The sequence below is a fragment of the Phalangium opilio genome, unplaced genomic scaffold (genome assembly GCF_054372755.1).
Source record: "Phalangium opilio isolate 3A_F unplaced genomic scaffold, DU_Popi_V2 ptg000073l_1, whole genome shotgun sequence".
Taxonomy (NCBI): domain Eukaryota; kingdom Metazoa; phylum Arthropoda; class Arachnida; order Opiliones; family Phalangiidae; genus Phalangium; species Phalangium opilio.
In genome coordinates, this window is record NW_028324183.1 from 69,324 (window position 1) to 94,903 (window position 25,580).

General features: G+C 35.0%; 2 protein-coding genes across 2 annotated transcripts; both read left to right on the forward strand.

The window, feature by feature from the left end:
• Positions 1 to 18,238: 18,238 nt before the first annotated feature.
• LOC149658836 (uncharacterized) lies at positions 18,239 to 23,127 on the forward strand. Its single transcript, XM_089844036.1, has 2 exons — positions 18,239 to 18,255; positions 20,121 to 23,127. Exons 1-2 carry the CDS (start codon positions 18,241 to 18,243, stop codon positions 22,812 to 22,814), a joined length of 2,709 nt encoding a protein of 902 aa, XP_089700162.1. The 5' UTR covers positions 18,239 to 18,240; the 3' UTR covers positions 22,815 to 23,127.
• Positions 23,128 to 23,556: 429 nt separating this feature from the next.
• On the forward strand, positions 23,557 to 25,330 carry LOC149658837 (uncharacterized). The gene is made up of 5 exons (XM_089844038.1): positions 23,557 to 23,709; positions 23,849 to 24,733; positions 24,804 to 24,867; positions 24,938 to 25,112; positions 25,219 to 25,330. Exons 2-5 carry the CDS (start codon positions 24,044 to 24,046, stop codon positions 25,313 to 25,315), a joined length of 1,026 nt encoding a protein of 341 aa, XP_089700164.1. The 5' UTR covers positions 23,557 to 23,709; positions 23,849 to 24,043; the 3' UTR covers positions 25,316 to 25,330.
• Positions 25,331 to 25,580: the final 250 nt, after the last annotated feature.

Consider the following 25,580-nt stretch of genomic DNA (forward strand, 5'->3'; position numbering starts at 1 on the left):
TTTGGAGTTCATTTTAACTCGTACATTTTTAGGCGTTTGACTTTCAATATGAGTACCTGTGGAATCTTTCAAAAGACTAGTGTCCTGTAAAATAGTCTACATTATAATGAAAGCAGAGTTTATTGTTACTTACAGTTACCTCAACGCTTGATGTTGGTGTCTCAATTATAGTTTGTAAATATAGCATGTAAAATTGGGTTCACCTCCATTGCGCCGAATCCCAATCAACAGAACCCAATCCCATTCCACCGAAAAACCCGCACTTTGGCGGATTTATGATTCGGTCCAATGGGTCAACCCCATTGCACCGAAAAACACGCACTTCGTGTTTTTCCCGATGGAGTTTAAATAAATAAAATCCCGGGAACGCAAAGATTTTATCTAACCCAATCCCATTCCACCGAAAAACCCGCACTTTGGCGGATTTATGATTCGGTCCAATGGGTCAACCCCATTGCACCGAAAAACATGCACTTTGGATTTTTCCCGATGGAGTTTAAATAAATAAAATCCCGGGAACGCAAAGATTTTATCTTTGCTAGCAATAATTAACTTAAAACAATTTAAGGTGTAAGTAAAATGAACCCTAGATCCAATCATTTTCTAAATAATTATTTTAAAACTAAGGATTGTAAGAACAAAATAGTAATAAATCAGCAAAATATAACATAATAAAACCAATTGCTAATGTTATATTAATCATGAAAATAATTTAAGCCAGCCGTTTTAATATACTTGAAGTGTATAACAACTCCAAAGAGGGAGAGACGTCCTCCTAACCTAACAGTAATTTATTGGAAAAGGCATATTATTTGAGAAGTCAATAAGTTAAACATAAATATTTTGGAAAAGGTGTAACATTTTCAAGTGATTTATAAAATATTACTAAACTAGATTAACCAAATAGTGGCGTTTCCAAGGCAATAAAAATGTATTTAAAACGCTTTCATTAAAAAACAACATTAATAGAAATTAAACTGCAAATCATTTTTGGGGCCGATATTTTCGACAAATAGAGTCGTTTGAATTGTAAATACCAAACCCGCCGTTGGGCTAAATTCATTAAAAACATTGGCGGGATTCGGTCTAAAGGAATTCTGCGCAATGGGAAGATACCGTTCGGGTTACTGAATTTTATTGGAACAGCTTCATCTTGAAGTTTCCCGGCTGCTTCAGAGATTTATCATTAGGTGGTCGAGCTTCGTCCTTAGTCCTCTGACGTTTTGATACTTTATGTTAAGTTGTTTGGATGAGCTGATTGATTTTCCATTCATCATTAAGATGGACATTAGTAAAATAGAAGAATTGTTATTATTCAGGTAGTGTAACAGTTTCTATGGTTTCATCAGCAATTGAGTCCAGGTATTCGTCTTGTCCCTCAATGAATTTCCTGGTATGCCTCAGCCATCCTCTAAATTCCGAGATTAGGAAACCCTCTGGCCATATTTCAGGGTTTATAAGTGTAGAAAATTCTTCGTTATTTGCCGCTACGTGAAACGAGGAGTACCCACCCTTACAAAAATCTTCTTAAGAACTGTTAAGAAAATTCCTTGGGAAATTTCTTTGGAAATCCTTAAGGCGTTCTTTAGGAAATTGGGGAATATTGGCCTCTTTTTCTTTGGAAATTACTTTGGAAATATCTTTGGAATTTTCTTGGGAAATATCTTTGGAATTTTCTTGGGAAATATCTTTGGAATGTTCTTGGGAAATATCTTTGAAATGTTCTTGGGAAATATCTTTGAAATGTTCTTGGGAAATATCTTTGAAATGTTCTTGGGAAATATCTTTGAAATGTTCTTGGGAAATATCTTTGGAATTTTCTTGGGAAATATCTTTGAAATTTTCTTGGGAAATATCTTTGGAATTTTCTTGGGAAATATCTCTGGAATTTTCTTGGGAAATATCTTTGGAATTTTCTTGGAAAATATATAGAGAAGTGGGTAAATTAATTTAGCCACTTGAAACGAGGATAGTTCTTACATGCAGAACCATATCCCAATACAGGAAGTGTAGTTCTTATATGCTGAACTACACCCCTTATAGGGAGGGAAGTTCTCGCATGCAGTGCAAAACTGCTAATAAAGTCAGACATTTAATCGACTTAAAAACATCTGTAAACGGCAGAAAGTTTTAAACCTTGTGCAATTGTATGAGGTACTAAGTGGGTTTTGGAGGCTTTAACGGCCAAGCAGTAGATACAGACGTCGTTGTTAAATTTAATAATGTATATTCACTGAGAGTTTTTCGAGTATCAGAAACGCGTTTAACCTAATTTCCTATACAATATTTTTTAAAAAATATTTATTTTGGACTCTAATTACGCTCAAAATAAAGGTAAAACATGTCATATGAGAATTAAGCAAAAATTCCGACTGACAGCTTAGATTCCCTGTAAATCTAAACATAACGATTTTAATTACTCTTATTTTACTTTTAATCTATTTTATCCTTTACATAAACACCTCACTGATTATTGAAGGCAAAAAAAAAATAAAAATAAAAAAATAGGTAAATATAACATTCCATTTCAGCGCTTGCTTAGCCTTAGCTACGGGACAAGCCTTCGTGAAACGTTTTTAATTTTTTTAACCTTCAAGTTTATGTCTATCTAGGAAAACTTTAGCTAAACATATTGGGTAAAAATATTTTGAGATAATTATATGTAAAGCATAATTGCAATATATCTGGCCCTTTGAAATTCATCTCTAAAATTCTTAACTAATTTCGTTGGAAAATAAACCTTCTTTGGAAATTAATCTCTTGAATTCCAAACGAATTTCGTTGGAAGATAAACCCTAGATCTTCTTTGGAAAACCAACCCTAGAGCTTCATTGGACATTTATCTCAATAATTCCTAACGAATTTCTTTTGGAAATAAACCATGGACTTTCTTTGGAAATTGATCTCAAGAATTCCTAAAGAATTTCGATGGAAAATATTCCCTAGACGTTCTTTGGAAATTTATCTTAAGAATTGTAAAGAATTTCGTTGGAAAATATTCCTTAGACATTCTTTGGAAATTTATCTCAAGAATTTCTAAAGAATTTCTTTAGAAAATAATCCCAAGATATTCTTAGGAAATTTATCTCTAGAATCCTAAAGAATGTCTTTTGAAAAGAATCCCAAGACATTCTTTGGAAATTTATGTCTAGAATTTTTAAAGAATTTCTTTAGAAAATAATCCCAAGAAATTCTTTGGAAATTTATCTCTAGAATTCCTAAAGAATTTCTTCCGAAAATAATCCCAAGACCTTCTTAGGAAATTTATCTCTAGAATTCCTAAACAATGTCTTTAGAAAAGAATCCCAAGACATTCTGTGGAAATGTATGTCTAGAATACCTAAAGAATTTCTTTAGAAAATAATCCCAAGACATTCTTTGGAAATTTATCTCAAGAATTCTTTAGGAAATTCCAAGGAAGTCTTTGGAAATAGTTTCTTTAGAAAATGATCCCAAGGGTTCCAAAGAAATTCCTTTAGAACTCTTAAGAAGATTTTTGTAAGGGCAGGTGCTCTTGTTTTCAGTCTTGTGCATATTGTGGAGGTGAGATTGTAATTAGTGACCAGCCAGTTCTTGAGGTACTGCGCCGTGGTGTTTGGCGGAACTCTGGTAACAAATACGGCCTTTTTCCGTATAATTTTTGTTCCTTCAGGCAGTTTACCTTGAAAAATCGTATCCGTTTTTCTTCCCAGGACACGAGGTTCAGATTTTTCTTTCAAGAGTTTATCAGTACGTTGTACGATATTTTTCCTGTTTAACTTCGATTTTAATTTTGGCCTGCATAGGGGCTGAGGCGATTCTCGAAGGTTTAGTGCTGCGCTATAATTTGATGCTGTTTGAGATTTGTTTTCGTTGTCGCTTGGTAAGTTAGGGCTTTTAAGGTTTAGCTCAATTTTTGTGTCGATTAGGCTTAGTTGATTTGTAAGCATAGAGTTCTGTTGTTTTAGGTCGTTTACCTCGGATAAGAGAATTTGGTGTTTAGAATTGAGTATGGTATTGGTGTTTGTGGTTATTTTATCTTGCTCTATTACGACTTTCTTCAAATCGTCGCTAATCTGGCCGACGATATTCATAGAGCTGTTGTCTAAAATCTTCCTCAGGTCTTTGTGATCAGTTTTAAGAGATGAGTTCTGCATTTTGAGATCGCCCATTTTGCACTTGATGTCAGCCATATTCTCATTCTTCAGCGAGTGTATATCTGCTTCCAAGGTAGTGATCGTCTTGCCCACAACAATTAGGTCGTTGCGAAGTAAAGGGATTTCCTGTTGTGCAACTTTAATGTCCGAAAGATCATTTAAGATATCCGAGTTTCCATCTGATGTTTAGCATTTTGATTCGTTGTATCCTCCCAGACTCTTAGAGATGGGTTTTATTTCATCTCTGAGAATTACCCCTAGGTCTGTATGAATCCTTTTCAAGATATCCTTGATGTCCCTTTCCAATAGTGAAATTTTGTCTGAAGTTGTAGTGTTTTTCAAGATTAGTTCCGTCCGATCCAGGAGATCCACATTTTGGCTTGTTAATACTGCCACCTTTTTGCGTAATGAGGACAAGTGGGCTGCGATATCAGTGTCCTGAGCGGTCTCGGGTCTCGGCCAATCTTTTCCTATTGAATTTATTGCTTCTCTGATTTCCTGCAGTTCCTGTGCTGACGGTATATTTTTGACAGCATCCTTCAATGCAATGATCTCTGAACTCGAGGATTTCAGTTGTTCTTTCAGGGTGTGCATTTCAGTAACCATTAGATTATTCATAGCGTCATGGATGAGGTCCGGAATCATTTTGACCACTTGCTCACAAAGACTTATCGCTGTCTGTTTCGCTCCCCAGGCTTCCTTTCTATCTTTTACTTTGCCTGTTTGGAGTTCGTTGCTGCACGGCCCACCTTTGTTGGATTTTGAGATGAGTTTATTTTTCGTGAGAGAATGACGGGAAGCAATGGTTGAACATTTAGTGGTTGAGCTCCCAGATTGCGGTTGACTTTTACTGAGGGGTGTCATTTTGGCCTCAGTGGTAGCTAATTCCTCACTTTCGTTACTCAAGTTTAAATTTAGGCTCTGATTGTCTTTGAGAGTACATTCTTTGCAAATATGCTTACTAGATCTCCTGTCTAACCCATCCCATAATTCGAGGCTTTGCTCGCGGTTTAATTTCAGACATTTCCCATGTATTCTTAGGTGACATTTACCGCAAGGTACAAAATATTCTTTTCCATAAAAAGGCCTTGAGCATAGGTTACATTCGTCAGTACTAGGTGCTATGATTTAAATAGGTCTTAAGGGGTGTTAATGTATACATAGACCGAAAAGTCTTAAAAATTAAACAGGCAAATAGCTTCAAAGTGGTACTCCTATCTTAAAATGGATATCATATATTGAAAAACAAAGAAGGGTCAAAAAAAAATGTCAAAATTATTTTAAATTAATTATTTTTCTTAGCTTTTAGGTGCGGGCATCGACTGACGATGAAGGTCTACGGACGTCAAGGACGATCGAAGTCAGGTTGGACGGACAGCTGGCACTTGGGCCTCGGTCACGCGGGTAAGTACTTGAACACTTTAAAACTGATTTTTAAAACTGAATTCTTTCCGTTGTGTTTAGACGAGCGGCAGACGTTTAATATTGATTATTATAGTGAAATTTAGGTAATCGGGCCTATTTCTAGCTTAACACTTAAGTTTTGAGCTGATTTCAGGTTTACAAGTGGGGACCTAAACAGTCTTCCTACCTCATATCTGGGGACATTTTTGTATAAATTACTAGATTTTGAATTAGTGTCAAAGCCTATATGGTTCCATCAAGTAACTCACGATCTTTTTCAACACTCGAAAAATTTACAAGTGGGGACCTTCACTGAGAAAAGGATGTCAGTGCTCGACTAGGCGGGGAGCACTGCCGTGCTTATAGATTGATAACTAGTTAAAAGTTGAAAAATATTTATAAAATTTGGACGAACTATTTTTTACAAACAAGACAGTCACTTTCTGTTTCAATTGTTGCTTGATATTTTATTGGATCTCCCCTAGCCCTAAATAGGGTGGATGAAGAGGAAAATAAAGTCATTTTTATCGGTTCTTCTTCTAATTTATAAGACCATTCTGCATAGTGAAACATCGAGAAAATACAGTCTCCGAATGATTTTAAAATTGAAATTAGGTTAAGATTTTATAGATATTTTTGAACACTTTTAGCGTTTATGTCTGTAATTTAATAAAAGATTAAGAATGTGCTTAAGGGCTAGGGGAGGTCTAATAAAATATTAAGCAACAATTAAAACTGACAGTCTTGTTTGTAAAAAATAGTTCAATCAAGCAAACGAACTATCTTCAATTTAAAACTCGATGGAAGACTTGTAATTTTAAACTCGAAAGTAGTATTGTTATTTGAAAATTTTCGTCCAAATTTTATTAATATTTTTTAACTTTTAACTAATTATCAATTAAGATAATAAACGTTTTCCAAAAATTCATCAAACAGGCATGTCTTCTTTCCTTCATTATAAAAGTCTTAAAGCACAATATTCCCTAATATCCCAATAACTCCTTAACTGAACGCCCTAGGTTATATATTTATATAAATGATCGAGCAAGCAACTGCATTTTTTTTTGTTTTACTACGCCTCGATGCCCTAAGTTAGTGTTTTTTCCATTAAAATAAACATAAGAAGTAGCAGACCAGTAGCACAGAGAAACCAACTTCAAGATTTTACCGTTCGGGCTCGTTTTAGCTTTTAGCTGTTATTTTCAGTTGTGAACATTGTTACCGGCTTTAAATTTTTTTCATTTAATTTTTAGGCTTATCCATCGGTAGCTTTGATCGTCAATTGTGAAATACTCCTTTGCTTAGGCTTTGGTTTCGGTCGGCTTCATTACTAAGCCTCACATCTGCGCTGAACGCGGGAGGCTATAGGCAACCCCAGGCTCAGTTTACCGAAGCTCAATCGCGTAGCGAACCTTCCTAGCATAGAAGCCATCACCTCTGAAGTGGTTTCATATATGGAATAGTCGAACTTGTCTATTTAAAGGGATCTCGTGCAGCGCTTATGCCATCATGAATAATATTTTCAATAGGCTGCAATGATATCGTGGCCCAAATGACAATATTTTCAAACCTCTTCTCTTCAAAAGACGCGAGTTTTAAGTGGAAAATGAAGTGATTTTTTATCGATTCTTCTACTAATCTTAAGACCAGTTTGCATAATGAAAAATTCAGTACTTCCCATGGATTTTAAAATTCAAATTATGTTAAGATTTTAAATAAGGACCTCCGACCAATCTCGTAACGCCTTGCCTTCTTTTAACAAAAATCTCGTGGCACGCTCCATGTCTCCGGCCACAATTGTCACATAGCGCAATTTTTTTGAAATATCGCGATAAATCTATCCCACACGGAGCGTGCCACGAGAAAATTGTTAATAGAAAAGCAGGGCGCTACGCGGTTGGTCGGAGGTAATTATTTAAAATAATCCATGAAATTTCAAGCTAATTGTAGTTTAAAAACCGTTCGGTGCTATTTCCTGGATGTTTCATTATGCAGATTGGTCTTATAGTAGAATAGAAAAAATTACTATATTTTCAACTTCACCATCCCTTTAATGAACGTCTGACTTGTTTCCACCATCCCTTTAATGAACGTCTGACTTGTTTCCACCATCCCTTTAATGAACGTCTGACTTGTTTCAAAGTATTGCGCCACAAGACCAATCATATATATATATGCATAAAGTCCATAACATCTAACAAGCATGCACTCTTAAAACTCATGGGTTGAATGAGTTGGGCTATTTGAATTTTAACTACAATTTGGTTAAAATAAAGTAGCAATTGAATAAATATTTCCTGGTAGTTTGGGATGGGGTTGTTTCAAACTCAGAAAATGTTGTTATTGCAGTAACCCAAATTGGGTCATTTGCAATTTTAGGCAAACCAAGCATACAAATACGCGGTATTGTACACTAGATGGATATTTAGAAAACTTTGCAATACCAGTTATTGAAGTAATATATAAACAACCATCTGAAATAATAATATAAAAACGAATCTTGGAATATCAAAATGAAACACCTTTATAGCTACAAAACTACTAAAGGAATCGAAATTACAAAAAATATTTCAATATATTTATTTTATATTATGAAGACAAGGCAAACTGCTAACAAGGTGCACTAGTGTATCAACGGTTTAAGATTATCTTAAACATTAAAATAAATATAATTAATATTATATATTTTCTTCGAAAGTTATTAACCTTATTGCGTGTTACATCGTTTAAAAAATAACTATTGAACATTCTTGAGACACTAGACTAATATTGACGTTTGAAATGAAGCATACGCCTATTGTTGTCTTACTCAAATCGGTACATAAGGTTTCGAATCTTAGTAATGGATAAGAACAGCACAGTTGCGTGAACCTTTGCTGGAAGTCCCACCATTGGGAGGCTAGACGTTTCTCGTAACCCTATCCGATGGCCGCGTACATCTTAATCTTAACGATCATGATGGAGTAGAAGACAGTAGCTACAGACTGGTGTCCATGTGTGTCTGGACAAAAGACCAGATGATGGTGGTGTTTAGAAGAAAGTAGCTACAGACTGGTGTCCATGTGTGTCTGGACAAAAGACCAGATGATGGTGGTGTTAAGAAGCCAGTAACTACAGACTGGTGTCTATGTGGGATGGACATATGAGTATAGGATGGTGGTGTTATACAGGCAATGGAATAATAACCAGTATAAAAGGAATAAAATTTTCCAAATTTCTGGGAACTGTAAATGCGGTCCTAAAATTAAGAACACATTTGCTCCGATTTTCCAACTCCGAACGCTGTCCCCTGGGGTGTATCGACAGACAGACACGTCGAAATTAGAAACTCTCCGTGATATACGTCAGGTAAAACTAAGCAGTGATCTTACAATATCGTGGAAGCTGAAGAAAGGACCGTGAAGTGAAAAAAACGCTTAGCTATGTAATAAAGAGAAATTTCGGTTCTATTTTGAGAGGTTTTCAACAGTACAAATTAGGGTTTCTTTCAAACCAAAATTATGTAAGAAATTAACCCAATTTTTGGTTACCTTTCATTCCAAATTTGCGTCAAAATCACAATTAACCCTTACTAGAGTTGTTTTTTTACCAAAATATGATTTTACAATTTAACCAGTAATGGTGTTACTGTTTAGCCGAAATCTGAGTTATCGTTAACGTTGACTCAACATTGGGTTATATAAACAACGAATTCTAGGGTCAATGCACAACAACCCTAAAAATGAGTCGGTTAAATACTGACCCAGCAAATAGTTAAAAAATGAACAACTTTGGGTCAAAAACAACCCAACATTTTTAAGAGTGTAGTAAATAGGTGGGATTGCTCGTAACACCAGACCCCCTACCCTGTCAGCGGCTTAAGCCCCATAGCACGAGGTAGTTACACGATTCGTGTCCCATTGGACACTGAAATACAAAAATATATATCCCATTGAACCGAACTACAAAAGTGGCATTTCCCCAATAAAAACTAGCCAATTGTAATCGGATGAGCATATAACTACAGGATTACATTCTGGTAGTTTTTCACAAACTTCACTCGTGACGATTTATCCCAGTCAATTCTGAATCGAACCAAACCAACATTTGCAATACAAAATATTCCTCTATCAATTTAAAAATCGTGCATGGTAGAAGGGAATGACTTCTTTAAACGCCTGTCGAAAGCGTAGATTACACCAAAGCTATAACAATTACGTGTCTCGTTTTGAAGCAATCTAAATGCAAAATTGAGTGAGTCTTTGCGTATATTTTGCTTTCAAAATAGCGCAGAGTTTGACCGTGATTCCTCATTCGCTACGTCTGTGTCTGTCGAGGAACCTAGGAGCTCACCATGAACAAATCCTTGAGATTTGTGGTGGAGATTGTGAGTATCGCGTATGCCTTGTTGCGAATTAGCCTTAAGATAAGCCACGACAGATTACGTTAGGTGCCGTGTTGTTCTAATGCTTTTTCGGAAACCTCGAATCATTCTTCACTCTAAAAAGAAACCCGTCTTTTAAAGTTGTTCTAAATGGTTCGTACAACTTAGATTGAGACGCATCGTGGAAAACGAACAGGGACGGAGAGTGTTTTTTTTATTAATTAGGAAACAGGTCGCTTCTCCAAGGCATTTTGGTTGCCTGGCGCGGATTGATTTTCTGTAACTTAATACGGTGAAAGACAAAGGTTTGTGGATATTGGAACGATCATCTCGGAGAATGTAAAATTTAAGTTAAAGTTGAGATTAACACCAGTCGTAATCTTAACTTAGTCGTACATCAAAATTGAAAGCATGGTGATGTAGTATCGTTAGCTGTACGTGTGAAATCAGATATCGCGTTGCAACTCGTGCATCGTTGAGGATTACTCGTGACGACCTCATTATCTTTCTTTGAATTTAAAAGTTCCAAAACATATGAAAATTCTCATTTTAGTTCAAGAATGACTTTAAGAGGAGAATTCTTGACCCGAGTAAATTTCATCCGGGAGATAGGCTCATTATGGAACTCAAAAAACATCCGAAAGGGCGGTAAATTTTGAATACTTTAACAGCTTACTCGTGTTTAGGCTAAATGTTGAGTATTTTTGGCAGTATTAACGTAACATACATTCCCAGCGATCTTATGTATAACACGGTAAGTCTTAAATTCGAACCAGAATGGTTTTAGTCGTGCAGGTGGAACTGCGAAAGGAAGAATACAATTTAATTTGTTTCGTATCCTGTTTTAGGAAGGAGATGTTTATTCTATTTTCGCATTTGTGAGCTTTGGGTTTTGGTCTTATTACGAAAAGATAAATCGAACTCAAAGCCGCTCGTTTCGGTTCTACGAATATAACATGTCTAATTTCCAAAAACACGACTACCAAATATCATTGAGTGGAATCATTGAAGTCTATCTGCCGAAGGTGCGTAGACATTTCATCTTTGAGAGACTTCTTATACCAAAACCACTGTCTTTCGAAGGTGTGGAAGATTATCATTCTCTTTCTCTTCTTGTTCAGTTTCTTCACGACTGTCAAGCGATTCGTACCGAGAGTACGCCGTTTCCTTGTCGGGGTCTCCGATAACTTTTAGGCTAGAAAAGAAATGAAAATTTTATGTCAAATCATGCTTTTTACGAAGAAAGTTAAACTTTGCATAATGATTAAAAAGGGTATATCTAATTAATTCAAGATTGGATCCCTACTGCAACTCATTAGTGACAAGCTTCCAAAAATATTATAATGACGTATATATTTGAAATCTAAATTTTATGAAATTCCCTAATCTTGGTTGCAGAGCGAAAGGTTTCCCATCAATAATCCCTAGTGGTATTTTCATAGGGGCCGCCTCCAAAGGAAAAATATACGAAATATATGCAGTCATACCTATAAAGCATCTCAGTTCTTCGAGGGAGCTATGGTTTTCTGTTATTTATCATTGTGAAAGTTTCATGCGTTCCTCATAGCGTGCATGATTGTTTCCCTAATCCTCTAGACTATTAAATAATACGTACGAGTCCGCCAAGAAGGTTATTTTGGCCACCTACTTCGTCGGCTGTTTCATTTTGATGGAAGTCTTCAAAGCCATCCTGTCGACCAAATTGACGGAGGACATTGATCACAACATACATAGCTTCGATGATATCTTCAAACACTGAAACATGCGCATTGTTTTTCAGGACAACGCAGTGTTCGTGAATTATTTGCAGGTTTAAATATTATTTAAAAAGTTTATCATAGCTCTTTATAGCACAGTATTTAAGATCCTAAAAATGGAGAAGGAACACTCGGATCGAGTGGCGGGTGGGCTATGTCAGAACTTGACCATATTTAGCGCCATCGTGTCGGCCTAATTTTGCATGCATATTCCGAAGTTAGTTTGAACTACTTTGATCATAAAAAATTTGCAAATTAAACACAAAATTTTATTTAGAGTTAACATTTAATAATTATTGCTTCAAAATAGTTGCTAAAATAACAGTTACTTAGATGCAAAAGGGAATTAAACACCGGTAGGGGTTTGAACGCTTCTGCCTGAGTTCATACATCCAACACGAGGTCGCAAAAATTGTCCCGAGTATTCCTCCCCCACTTTTTGCGTCCCACCAAAACCAAGCGTTTCCTCTCAGATTTTGCATCCTTCCCCCATCATCCTTGCTCAGGGTACCACGTACGCACTTTGCAAATGAAAACAAACGTGTTCGCCGTTTCCTGATGGCATTCGTAGTACAATCACAAAAACTGGTAAATGGGTTTTCTCTACGTTAGCTATTCCCGTTGCCTACGGGATTAGAATTAAGGCCAGTTCTCCGTAGGGTTTTCAGGCTGTATTTCTAACATTTTAGTTCGCCTTTAATATCCGCTAGGTGCGCTCTTAGCTATCCCTTCGGTGACGTGACGCTACGATTTGAATTTTTTTCCCGCCGAGCCGTCGCGCAGTCACGCGCTACAGGCAGACTGACTTGAAGCAACACGCCCGAAGCTGAAGGGGTGGATTTTTTTCCTATCCTCTTCTCACCCGTTTTGACTGCTTTCCCCAACATATGTGTGTTAACTATAAAGAGACGAATAGAATGTAAAACCGTTTTAAAAAAAGTAGAGGGTGGTGTTTGGGGGCCTTTCAAACAGAAATTTCGGTTGGCGTTCGTTGCCTAGAAAGCTATTCGGCTTTTGTTCTCACGCTGTGTACGATTGTCGATTCACCAGTAAAATTGTTATACTTAAATTTCGTGTTATTTAAATCAGAATACATCTACATGTCTGCAATATTGTTCTGCAAGATAAAATCTAAGAACAATAATAAAATTCTTAAAACCTCAATGAACCAAAGCAAATTTAATTTTATGAATGACCCCTTTAAAGAAGGATAGCTAAGAGCGCCAGCACGCGAGGAAATATATCAAAGAACGATTCTTCCCGATAGGTTAAAGTCCCCCACCTTCAGCCAAGCTTGAACTGGCCTTAATTCTAATCCCGTAGGCAACGCTATTCCACTTGAATTCAACACTCTTTTACTAGCCGCTATTCCTTCATCTGCATAGTTAGTTGTCCATTCTTCATATCTAAACATTTGGTTCTAATTACGCCACCATCTTCTGGTCATTGTCTATTTCAAATAGTTACCATATCTAGGTATTTTCTTACTAGTGTAAGTCAAGCTTCTCAGAGACGAAGTTTGATATCCCCAAGGCACCGACTGCCTCGTGTCCGCCGGAGCTGACTTGACCCCACCACCCCTTCCGTCACCTACCAATTAAGAATCATTTCCTTCCCTTGGGTATTTGCATAACCAATTACTAAGGCGAGCCCTTGGATTCTTCCCAGACTTTGCTCATTCTTTATACAATTAAAATATGTAATTTTCATTCTAATTAGGCATACCGCAAAGACGTTTTGCTAGAATACGAAAGAAGATTCCAAAAAATGAAGATGGGGTAGAAGCCAAGTGTACAGACTGGTGTCCATGTGGGATGGGCAAAAACAAAGGCCAGAAGATGGTGGTGTTAGAAGCCAGGTGTACAGACTGGTGTCCATGTGGGATGGACAAAAGACTAAATGATGGTGGTGTAGAAGCCAGTACTTACAGACTGGTGTCCATGTGGGATGGACAAAAGACCGGATGGTGATGATGGTGTTTAGAAGCCATTAAGTACAGAGCAAAGGTGGGCAAATTCGAGATTTGTTTCTTCTTGTGACTTTCCATTGTAAATAGAAACACAAATAATGCAATAAATTAAATACAATTATTGAATCTAATCTAACGACTGGCTTAAGTAATAATCGACTTCTCAATCAGTAAGCAAGTCGAGTCAAAAACACCAGCTTGAAATCAAAAGTTGGAAGAAGAGTATTTTGAAGGTATAAATCGTTATCATGAAAGTCATCGTACTCAAGCAAACCAGTTTATGATTACGATTGGCTCTGTTTGCGCAGTGTGTTTTGTACTCGCGAGCCTCGCTTTCTCTATTCAATGAAGGCTTCAAAAGTCTTGAAAGAAAGCTCAACCTCAAGGGGTTTTTAAATCGCGCTCGAGATGCAAGATAGGTTTAACAAGAGTGAGGAATTCATATTCGCAACACTGATTCAATTAAGTCTGGTTTTGGTGAACCTTGAAAGAACAAAATGTTTAGATATCAAGCGAGTGATACAATTAATGATGGTCAGTAACTGTTACATCGTTTCTCAATTGTGATGGTTCTAGTAGCGAACCGACAATGTCCCTTTAAATTGAAAATTAAGATCTGCAATAATAGGTTATGATAGTTTTTAAATTTATTTCAAATCCACTCAAAATATACCTAAAAAATTATAAACCGACCATGTTCTTATTTAGTAAACGGCTGAAACCATTTTTTAAATTCTAAGGTACAAAAATTAATCATTTAGTGTAATTTAATTTGCCTTGTCTACTGGTGCTGTAGTTGCTTGTTTAAATTATGTTTGAGTCAGCCTTCATTACATGGATTGCCCGCTAACAAAATATTATGCTCTATTCCTTAGATTTGACTACTATATTTAAAGTCCTTTAACCATATTCATATTGATGCACATTTATTCGTCAGTATTTATGTATACAATCTTGGTTTCAGATCTACAATCATTTTATAATATGTTTTGAAAGCATCTTTTAATATTCATAGAAAATAATTGTACGCAAAAACACATGCTCTTTTTTTTAGCCAAAGATATTGCCAGGATATACATTTGATTTGCATGGGCGTCCTTAGACATGCAGACTGCTCCCCGTTACACTGTAATCGACCAACACACTGTTATGAAACCATGCATTATTAATATATTTACAATATTTCTCCATACCTCTCACAAATTTGAATTTGTGAAGTTTAGCTCTTCGAGCTCGTTTCAGACTACCAGAAATTGAAGACATGCTTTCTACATCGCAGCTAGTCGCTGGTATTCCTAAGAATCGTTTGGCTATTTTCGCCAATTTAGGAAACGATTTGTGGTGGGAACGCCAATAATCCAAAGCAGTCATCGTCGTGTCTTCTTCTTCCATTTGCGATGGAACTGCAGCTCCTACACTGAGAGAAATTTCTGTGTTTTCTACTGATATAATTTACAGTATTGAAATGTTCGTAAGTTTTACTTAGATTATCTGCAGAAAATGGGAACAGTGAAGTAGTTTTTATGAAATACAGTTTTCGTCTGTATATTTTACCAACTTTACTGTTAATTTTACTAGAAACTGTAAAAATAACAGATGCACTTCAGTAATACTTGATCTACAATTGGTTTTGTAAATTTAACAGAAGCATTTTACAGGAAAAACTATAAAGTACACTAAAAATTGTAAAAAATACAGCTCCAATTCTGTAATACGTTATCATGGTATATTCTGTAATATGTACAGAAATATTTTACTGTGAAAACTGTTAATGTTACAGATATCGCGGTGGTTCTTGCAGGTGTAATATAGAAACGTCTTTAACTTTGAAAACTGTTAATATTACAGATGTCTCTATGGCTCTTGCAGTTAAAATATAGAAACCTCTTTAACTATGAAAACTGTCAATATTACAGATATCTTTGTGGGTCTTACAGCTAAAATATAGATTCGTATTTCACTACTCAAACTGCTGTTTTTAGAAAAATACGTGTAGTTTTCACAGAAGCATTTTGCTATTCTGATTGTCAATATACTAAACCAAAGAAAGGTATTTTTAACATATTTCTTGGAAAGCATCTACAGTTTTTGCCATATTCTTTCTTAACACAATTCCAGGATATAGATTTCTTTTTTTTAAATTTATATGTTTAAATTGTCAAAGTTAATTTAAATGTCTTGGAATTTTTAAAACATTATTTAATCCTGCTAAATGGGTATTGTTTTATTTTACAGTATTTAATAGTCATAATTACGAAGCTTTATTCCTTTACGATAAAATTTCACGCTACATGATTTATTTTCCAGGCAATTGGATCTACACATGTCTTTGGGCTCGTTTAAAAGCATGTGCAAGAACACGCGATAGTTTTAAATATTCTTCAAAATTGCATTTCCCAATATTAAATATATTTTTTGTAATTCAAGCCATATAGTAGAAAAAAGCCACAAGCAATACTCCCGTCAAATCATGCCTTTACACCTGAGCAAAATTGCATTTATCAATATTAGATCATGTAATTACAATTCATTGTTCCAGTGGCCTTCGTTGGGAAAACTGTTTAAAGGGATAATAAGGAAGGACCATAATCCGAATTTCTCAATCGATTGAGACAGTTAAAATATGCAATCAACTATTAGGAGGATAACTCATCAAAACGTTCTCGTTAATTTATAATTAATATAGTTGTCATTTCAGCTTATCGCTAGAAAAAAGGATTTTTCCGTGAGCAATCAATGACCGTTTATAAAAGAAAATTAAAATTCAACGGCCTTTGATTGGATACGGAAATATCATCTTCATCGAGACGTTTTACACATTCAAACTTAGTTGCAAAATGGAGTTAGGCTTATTGCGCTAATATCACAACTTTCAAAAGTAATTATAATTGAACGAGTGCGTTTAATTAAGTTATCCTTATGATTTACGCATATTTTAACAGCCTTGCTCGATTTAAAATAACTTGTATTCCATATTAATTGTTTATTTATGGCGTTTTTATTTTCTATAAGTCAAATATAAACCTATCATAACCAGGCTTAAAGTAATTGTTATTTATGAATTTAATTTTATTTATAGGATAATTACATTTTAGAAGATTTGTTAAGACTTTGTGAAATTATTTTATGTGGATTTATTCAAAACCAATTCAAATATCTGTGTTTAGGGAAAAATCGATTTCTAGTCTCTAGGTGAGCATGGAAAATTTCATTTCCATTCAAGGGCAAGTAGTTTTCTTTACAAAACGGCGCCTAGGTGGTGGACACTAACAAAGGCCCTCCCCCCCCTGGTTGCACTTGTTGGGGTCAGGAGTGTTTTCCAGTATTGACGCGGGTAATTTTCGTTCCAGGAAAAGAAAAATTCCACTCCTACTCCTCCCTCTCTGAATCTCTGAATCTCTTATACAGGGTGTTTGTGAAAGGTCCATCAATAATGAAAGGGCGTATTTATTGGGCCATTTTGAGTCGGAAATGTTCTATGACATTTTTCCGTTCGGGCCACTGTTTTCAAGTTATGATTGGAGTAATTTACGGATGACCCCTTAAATTTAATTAAGAAATTGAAAGACAGCGCTAATTTAATGAAGGGGTCATCCCTAAAATATTCAAATCATAACTCGAAAACCGTGGCTCGGACGGCAAAATGTCATAGAACATTTTCGACTCAAAATGGCCCAATAAATACGCCCTTTCATTATTGATGGACTTTTCACAAACACCCTGTATAGTTTTTTACACATCGTGTCGTGGATTACTGGTCCGCTTTTAACACTTTAAAAGTTTCTTTTTTCATAGAGGTTGTGACTTTTTCGCGATTTCGTGTCATTCGCGTTTTCTCGGTTTTAGTTTTAGCCTCGTTATCTCTATTTTTCGAGCAAGGCGTTGGAGCAACTCAGAAAGCAACTGAACACGTGAGTTTCATTTTTACCTTTATTTACCTGTGTAATTTTTCTACTATCTCTCAAGTTAAATTTCTCTTTTAAAAATTGAACAATGCGATTAGGTTCACCTCCTTCATAAAATTCAAATTTTTTTTTAAAGGGAGCATAAAGTGTTCGAATAGGTTGATCGTATTTCACTGAGAATGGTGAAATAGGCTAGAAAACGTTAAGATAATTCACCAAAACATTTCCATTAAATTTCAGTCGATTTCAAAAGTTGCCGCTGTTAAGTCTAAATGATGCAAAATTAATTGAACCATTTTTGCTGTGTTTCAAGCAAAATGCTTAACAATAGCCAATGAGCGCGTACGTCAGATTTTGCTTTGAAATATAAGGTAAAAATTGTTGTATTAATTTCGGATCATTTAGGCCTAATATTCGCAACTTTGAATATTGATTAAAAGCTAATGGAAATGTTTTGGTGAGTTTTACTAAAGATTTCGAATCTATTTTATCATTCTAAATATTATCAACAGTTAATGCGTAGGTTAATGCTACCTTTAAGATGTAATTATAACTTCGGGTTTAGAACTCTAGTTTAAGTAACCCTTAATTTGATATGAAGTCTAACACGGTTCACTTTACTAAATAAATTTCTTTTTAGGTTTTTTCTTCTTCATCCATTTTCTGACTATTGAAAAAGATCGAAATTGTAAAACAGTAAAACACCATGAGTGATGCAAGAGTAAGTTTCTCTAATTTAAAAACTTTTTAATTTATGTCATTCGGTTTTTTCCAAAAAATATGTACATACTTTTCCCATACGTACAACTTTTGATGTTAATCAACATTGCACTTAAGAGTTTATGATTGTTATTCTGAAACAATTTTTAGGCAGTTTAGTTGTACAATATATACCTTTCTACCTCTAAGCTTAGTGTCACACCCCTATTAACTGAGACTTCTGCGGGGACTGGGCGTGGGGATTTAAGAGAGGCATTTCTAGTTTTCTATGCACGCTGCCATAACTATTCGGAGAGATTAGTGTACCTTTAGGGGAAAACTTTCCATAGCCTTTACGGAAAAACTCGTCAGCAGATCTTTGTCCTTTAAAGGGATAGTGGAAAAGAATATCAATTGATGTTTTTTATCCATCCGTCCTACTAATTTTAAGACTTGTATGCATAGTGAAACATCCAGAAAATTTACGCATATTTCATCGATAATTCCTAAATGTTTCATTATACAGATTGGTCTTAAAATAAGTAGAAGAATAGATGAAATAACACATGTTATTTTATTTTCACTATCCCTTTGAAGGAAGGGTGAAAGGGAAAATCAAGTGATTTTTATCGATCGTTCAGCTAATTATGAGACCAGTCTGTATATTGTGAAACATTCAGGAAATACCTCCAAATGATTTTAAAATTCAAATTAGGTTCAGATTTTATGAATAATTTTAAATAAGGACCTCCGACCAATTGCGTAACGAGAATTTTGTTAATAAAAAGGCAGGGCGTTACTTATTTAAAATTATCCATAAAATCTCAACCTAATGTGAATTATAAAATCGTTCTGTGTTATTCTCTGTATGTTTCACTATTCAAATTGGTCTTATAATAAGCAGAAGAATCGATAAAAAATCACTTTATTTTCCACTTCACCCGCCCTTTAAAGCAAAAGTAACTGGCGCTACATGTTGATTCACTATTTCGATGGAACTAAGAGGGAATAGCACCTGAGTAATCGGTGTGACTCGTTATCAGTAATCGGTGTACAGGGAATTCAAGAGTGACAAACCCAGTCTTCCATTCAGCTTCTTGGCGCTTGCGTTGTACGGTTTTTTTAGTATAATGAGACTGATAAGAGCGCGCAGCATTTCCCTAGGTCAACTGCTATACATAGTTTTCATACTAGGAGGATTGATACCATTTACAAAAAGAGGCCCCACTACTTCGCAGACAAAGTGCAGTATCGAGTAGCCTGGCCTCCTGGTGTAAATGGTATCAATCCTCCAAGTCCGAAAACTATGTGTAGGGTTGTACTTAGAGAGCTCGTTAGTTTTTCAACATATTTTACGTGGGTGACCGGCTTTAATCTGTAATCGCTGTGCAGGGAATCTGATAGTGATTAGCCCCTCGACTCTGAAAGGATTGTTTCAATGTTATGATTTCAGCTCGTTAAGCCTAACACCATTTTGCAAAAATATTGAATATGTAATATTTTTACATTGGTTTAATACTTTAATAATAACTAGCCATTAATTAATTATGATCCCTCTTCTGAGGATGAAAACCCTAGAAAAAAATGCTGTGCAATTGATTTCAAATGAGATTCCTTGAATTTTTAGAGGTATCTTTTGAATTCGAATATTGTACTGCTGTATAATTTAATTCGTATTTAAGAAACGTCAAGTAACTTCACTACTGTGATCTAAATTTTTGTATATCTGATCTCACGGGTGGTTTTCTCTTCGTGTCTTTTTCTTTTGGACTTATTAGTTTGAAACAAAGAGGATCATGCTCGATTTACACAAAACTTTGTTTAATATTTGGTTTACGCAGAGTAGATTAGTTTTTAAAATTTATTTATGAAATTATTTTTATGTAGGGTGTTGAAACTGCGTTCAAATGCACCATCCCTAATTGCTTTTCGACACATATCTACAAAGCGTATGTAAACCATTTATGTTTCCACAAACATGATCCCAATATGCAATATAAATGCGCCATTATATCTTGCGGAAGAACATACAAAAACTACCATTCATTCAAAAGTCACGCTCAGCGAATGCATAAATACGATAAATTTCCTGATAACCCTGAACCCTCCGTGATTGCAGTAGAAACACTCGCGTGCCGTGTCAAAGGCTGTACTGCAACTTTCGACCACCCAACTCTACTAATTTCGCATCTTAAAGTTCATATAAAAAATAAAACAGCAGTCATCTGTCCATTTTGCAAAACCTCTGGTATCATGTATAACGTAGTAGGATCAATTACAAGTCACATCACAAGAAAGCACAAAGCAGAACTAACCAAATGCATCAGAAAAGAATACCCAGCCAATATTGATATAAGCCAAGAATTTCTGAATTCAACTGTGAATGACTCGACCGAACCTAAATCGCAGTCAGAACCTTGCGTTACACTTGATGAACAGATGATTCTAGATCAGCCTGAAGGAAAACCTTGTAACATGGCTAATATGTACAAGAGAAATTTAGGATTATTTTTTCTCAAGTTACAAGCAGTTAAATATGTACCTAGTAGTACCATTCAGATAGTTGCAGAGGAGATAGAGAGTTTGAAATCACTTGAAAATGCCCTAACTACTAGCAAACTTAGAGAGAATATGAGAAAGGCAGGCTTAGAAGATCGTGTCATAGAACAGATTTTAACAATAGATTCTGGGTATGCTGAAAGGGCCAATGAGGAGCTGAAATCAATTCATCGCCGCCATGAGTATTACAAGGAACAATTCAGTTATATTGATGCAGTACCAGTCTTTCTTGGATATCATAATTTGAAAAAAAGTTTTTTACATTACGTGCCAATTAAGGAATCTTTACTTAGTCTTTTATCGAACAAAGAAGTGGAAAAGATCTTAACATATCCCAAACCATCGTATAGATTTGGTGAAAATCAAGTTCTTTCTGACATATCAGATGGAAAAATATTTTTTCAAGACTTCCTTAAAGGTGAAAACAAATCCCTCCAACTACTGATATTTCAAGATGCTTTTGAAATTGTAAATCCACTCGGATCGGCGAAATCCACCCATAAAATACTGGGAATGTATTATACACTTGTAAACATACCCGCCGAGTACCGATCAACAATTAATCACATTCAGCTTATATCATTATGCAAAAACAAACACCTCAAAAATCATGGACTTGAAAACTGTTTAAAAATGCTGATTGACGAATTAAAGAGACTTGAAACAGAAGGGATTACTCTAAGTGATGGTACAAACGTGAAGGTTCATTTGATTAGCTTACTTGGCGATAATCTTGGAAACCACGAGATTGGGGGTTTCCAACGCAATTTCTCTAAGGGCTACATATGTCGATTTTGTTTAGCGAAACAGGAAAATTTAAATGAAACTGATATATTCGAGAGAAGGACTGTAGAAAATTACAACGATGCAATAATAATGCTTAGAGATAATCCCAACTTGAAATCTTTTAACGGTATCCAAGCAAATTCCCCATTAAATGAGTTGTTAAACTTTCACGTTTGTTCTCCCGCACTAGCACCGTGCCTCGCCCATGATTTGTTTGAAGGTGTAGTTGCCTATGACATGTACCAGTTCTTATTTTACTTCATTGATAAAAAAAAATGGCTGTCGTGGAATAACTTTAATTGGCTTGTTTCGGAATTTACATTTCATGGTTCAGATGTTGGAAACAAACCTTGCCAAGTCAGCCAATCAAATAAAAAAATCACAGGCGATGCCTCACAAATCTGGTGCCTTCTTCGGTTTTTATCTCTAATTATTAAAGATAAAGTTCAAAATTTTTGTGATCCAGTGTGGGAACTGTATCTCTTGCTAAAGGGCATTGTGGAAATTGTTACATCTCCTAAAATCTCAAAAAATGGTGTCGAGGCTCTATTATTTATGCTAGCCAAATATAAAAAAGGGCTTTTAAAGGAATTTATTGGATATAACTTGAAAGCCAAGCATCACTATCTAATTAATCACTATCCTGAGTTAATCTTGCAATTTGGGCCCCTAATAAGATTGTGGACCTTGCGATTTGAAAGCAAACATACGGTTTACAAGAAAATGGCAAATAACACAAAAAACTTCGTAAATATTACAAAGACATTGACAGAGAAACATCAGTTTCAGCAGGCTTACTATTCTGCCGGCTCGCCATTTCCTACTTGTGTAGAATATAATAACTCTAGCAGCTTTGACTTGGACAATTTTGAAAGTGTAAAGAATGAAGCTCAAGATCTCAAGTTTAGTAGTGTTAACACTAAATGTACTTCAAAGGTACAATTTAAAGGCACAGCCTATGATAAGGGAAAATTTTTAATTTATCGATCGTTCGATGATTACATGCTTTTAGGGAAAATAGTAACTAACTTTGTGAAAGATGACACTGAAGTTTACCATTTAATTGCTCTTTTCAAAACTAAATATCTGGCCACATTACATGCTTTCGAACTATTTGATTTAAATCGAAGTAAAATAGTATTCAACTCTGATGTGGTTGATTATTATCCACTTTCTTGCTATCAAATTTCTGGAAAAACTATTATAACACTTAAGCACGATGTTTATTACCGTTAGTGTGAAATTTAGTATGATTGCAAGACCTTTGTGCTACCTTCATTAACGTTTTGATACATACAGAACCATGTGTAATGTTAAAAATTAATTCTTGGTGTTAACTCAAAAATATCAGATATTAGTCTCACTTACAAAGGTTTAATTTATTTATATGCTTTGTCAATCTGATGAAATCAGTCTCGTTACTTGTTGGTATAAACCCATTTAAAATAGTTATTTCTATTTAATTATAAAGAATTAAGTCCTAATGATTTTAAATAAAATAAATTAGCTAAATAATTTTTGTTTTCTACGTGTGCAGTTATAGTTAAAAATTCCAAGTAAAATGAATTAAAATTCATCTAGCTGTTTTTTTTGTTTTCATAATAATATTTAACATTTATACAATTAATGTATTCTAGGAAAAAGACCCTGACGATCCAAATGTCATACGGGAAATTAATGGGGAAACCCTTAATGGAAATGACACTAACACCGCTTTAACAAAATGCATTTTTGATCTTTTTAAATCATTGTCTAATGATAAAGTGGAAAAGATTGTTTTAAAAATAAAGGACCTTGGCGTGGATTCTGTAGAGGACATTCAATTTTTGAATGAAGATGATTTGAAGTCCATTGATTTGTTAAAGCCTATCCACGTTAGAAAAGTGCTTCAGTTTGGGAATTCTTTAAAAAAGGGCAAGTGAGAATTTTATTTTCAAACTTTAGTTTTATCATCGCAGCTTAAATAGTAATGCTGGCGTTAATAATTAAATAATAAACTAATAATAATTTTCCCTGACAATATCCAGAAGGGGGTTATCAATCAAAGCCCAGTACTAGTACATGTGTTGAAAATAACCACTGTTTAGAAGAGGCAGATACAAGGAAGCAAAATGAGAATTATAAGGCTCAGGTAATAATACGTAATCAATGCCATTAATGTATGTTAGCTTTATAAAGTATAGAAAGTGATATGCTAATGAAACCTAGATTATAGTAAATTGTTTTATTAGAATATGACAACCATAATTAATCATAAATATTTTTTGCAGGATGCTGAAATTTTTAGTCCAGTCAGGTCTGACAAATGGCTAGAAACGTATTGTATCTCGGGTAATATTTTCCCTAAACACGTTCAAAAAAGTTTGGAATCTGGGAAAAAACTCAGCGAGGCCATTAAGCGTCAAGTAATTCAATCGTTGTTCATTGATATTTTGAAAAAATGCGCGCGTCCAAGCCGAAGCAACATGAGGAAAGTGACAGAGATGTTCGTTAAAAAATATCCTGAAGCCATTGATGACCGCATATTTGAAGAGAGAGCTGGAACAGGATTTGGAAGCTTCTTAAAACAAATCTTTAATAAACTTGACAACATGTCAAGGCGTGAACAAAACCTCATGCCACCTGTAAAAAGGAAAGCTACAGAAAAGCTATCAAGTAGAAAAAAACCACGTGCAATACTCCCGTCAAATCATGCCTTCACACCTGAGCTAAGTAGTTCAGATGAGGTGAAATGTAAAAACCTTATGGAAGAAATGAAACTGATATTTTTGACAATTGATCCCGATACGAAAGCAGTTCAAGAAAAGCTTAGCGAAAGCTATAATCTCCAAAGGTCAAATGTCAATGAATGTATGGCCGTAGATCAGTTAAAATCGAATTGGCCATTCCTCTTTGAGAGTTTTGGCATAGTCACGCACTTACAACAGCTCTTAGGCAAAGATATGCTATCGATGTTTAGTCGATTTTTTACTGAAAAGAGTGGACAGATTTTGACTTATTTCTCGAGAAGTAAAAAATCCAGCGTGCAGGCTATCCTAGCAGCCCTTAAAGAAGACCATCACGAGGACAAAAACCAAGCTGTTGTAGCCGCAGTAATCACACTTTTCATGGATCATTTCAGAGAGGATACAAAACTCATTTTTCCAATTTTTGAGGTAAGGAATTACTCCTTAAATTTAGTACTTATCAAACGTCTCTTTACTCAAACGCCATTTTTCTATTTAGAATGGAACAAATCTAAGTGACATTGAAAAAAGGTTGCCTCCACATCCATGTCTTGTAGTAATAGGTATTAATTAGATTGCATTTCACGGTTTATTTCTTAAAACTAATTTGCAATTCACTTAATTGTTGCACAGGTGAAAGCTTGGGTAAAGCTTCCAAATATTTGTTATCTGTAGATAAAAAAATTGTCAATGACCACATTCATCCATCTGAATTGACAACCGGATTCTTAATGTTTTTTGGCCTTTTTTATATTTTAAACCTGGAATATCCCGAAAATACTCCGGTTTTTATGGAATTTATTCAACGGTATTTACATCTGATTCTTAATAGTTTTTCATTTCGTTTTAATTCAAAATATTTCAGAGATATTAAATACCTCATGAATTTATAATTATGATGTTTTTTTTTTCAGATGCATAGCCAGGATAAATCCCGAAACTGAAGAGGATGAAGTTAATGTAAAAATATTACTATTGACTAACAAAATTTTCCAGTTTGATGGTTTGTAATTAATTAAATAAAAGAATTTCAATAGAAAACGTGTCAGTTTTTATCTTCCTAAATAGCTGCAAAGGCATAATTTTCCTCGGAAACTTAAGTGTAGAAATTCTCTAAATATACCTACTCGGTTTCAGTCATAGGGAACGGGGAAATCTCTTACGAAAGAAAGTATTGTCACTGAATTCGAACTGAAACAGAGTATAATAGCATCCGCTTAAAAACTCGCTATTTTATATTCTACACGCAGTAATCAATTAAAGGCATGTTAATGGT

Coding starts and splice junctions, on each gene's coding strand:
- LOC149658837 (XM_089844038.1), top strand. CDS start 24,044: ATGAGGAAAGTGACAGAGATGTTCGTTAAAAAATATCCTGAAGCCATT. Junction 24,734..24,803: donor TCATTTTTCCAATTTTTGAG/GTAAGGAATTAC, acceptor TTTTCTATTTAG/AATGGAACAAATCTAAGTGA. Junction 24,868..24,937: donor TCCATGTCTTGTAGTAATAG/GTATTAATTAGA, acceptor ATTGTTGCACAG/GTGAAAGCTTGGGTAAAGCT.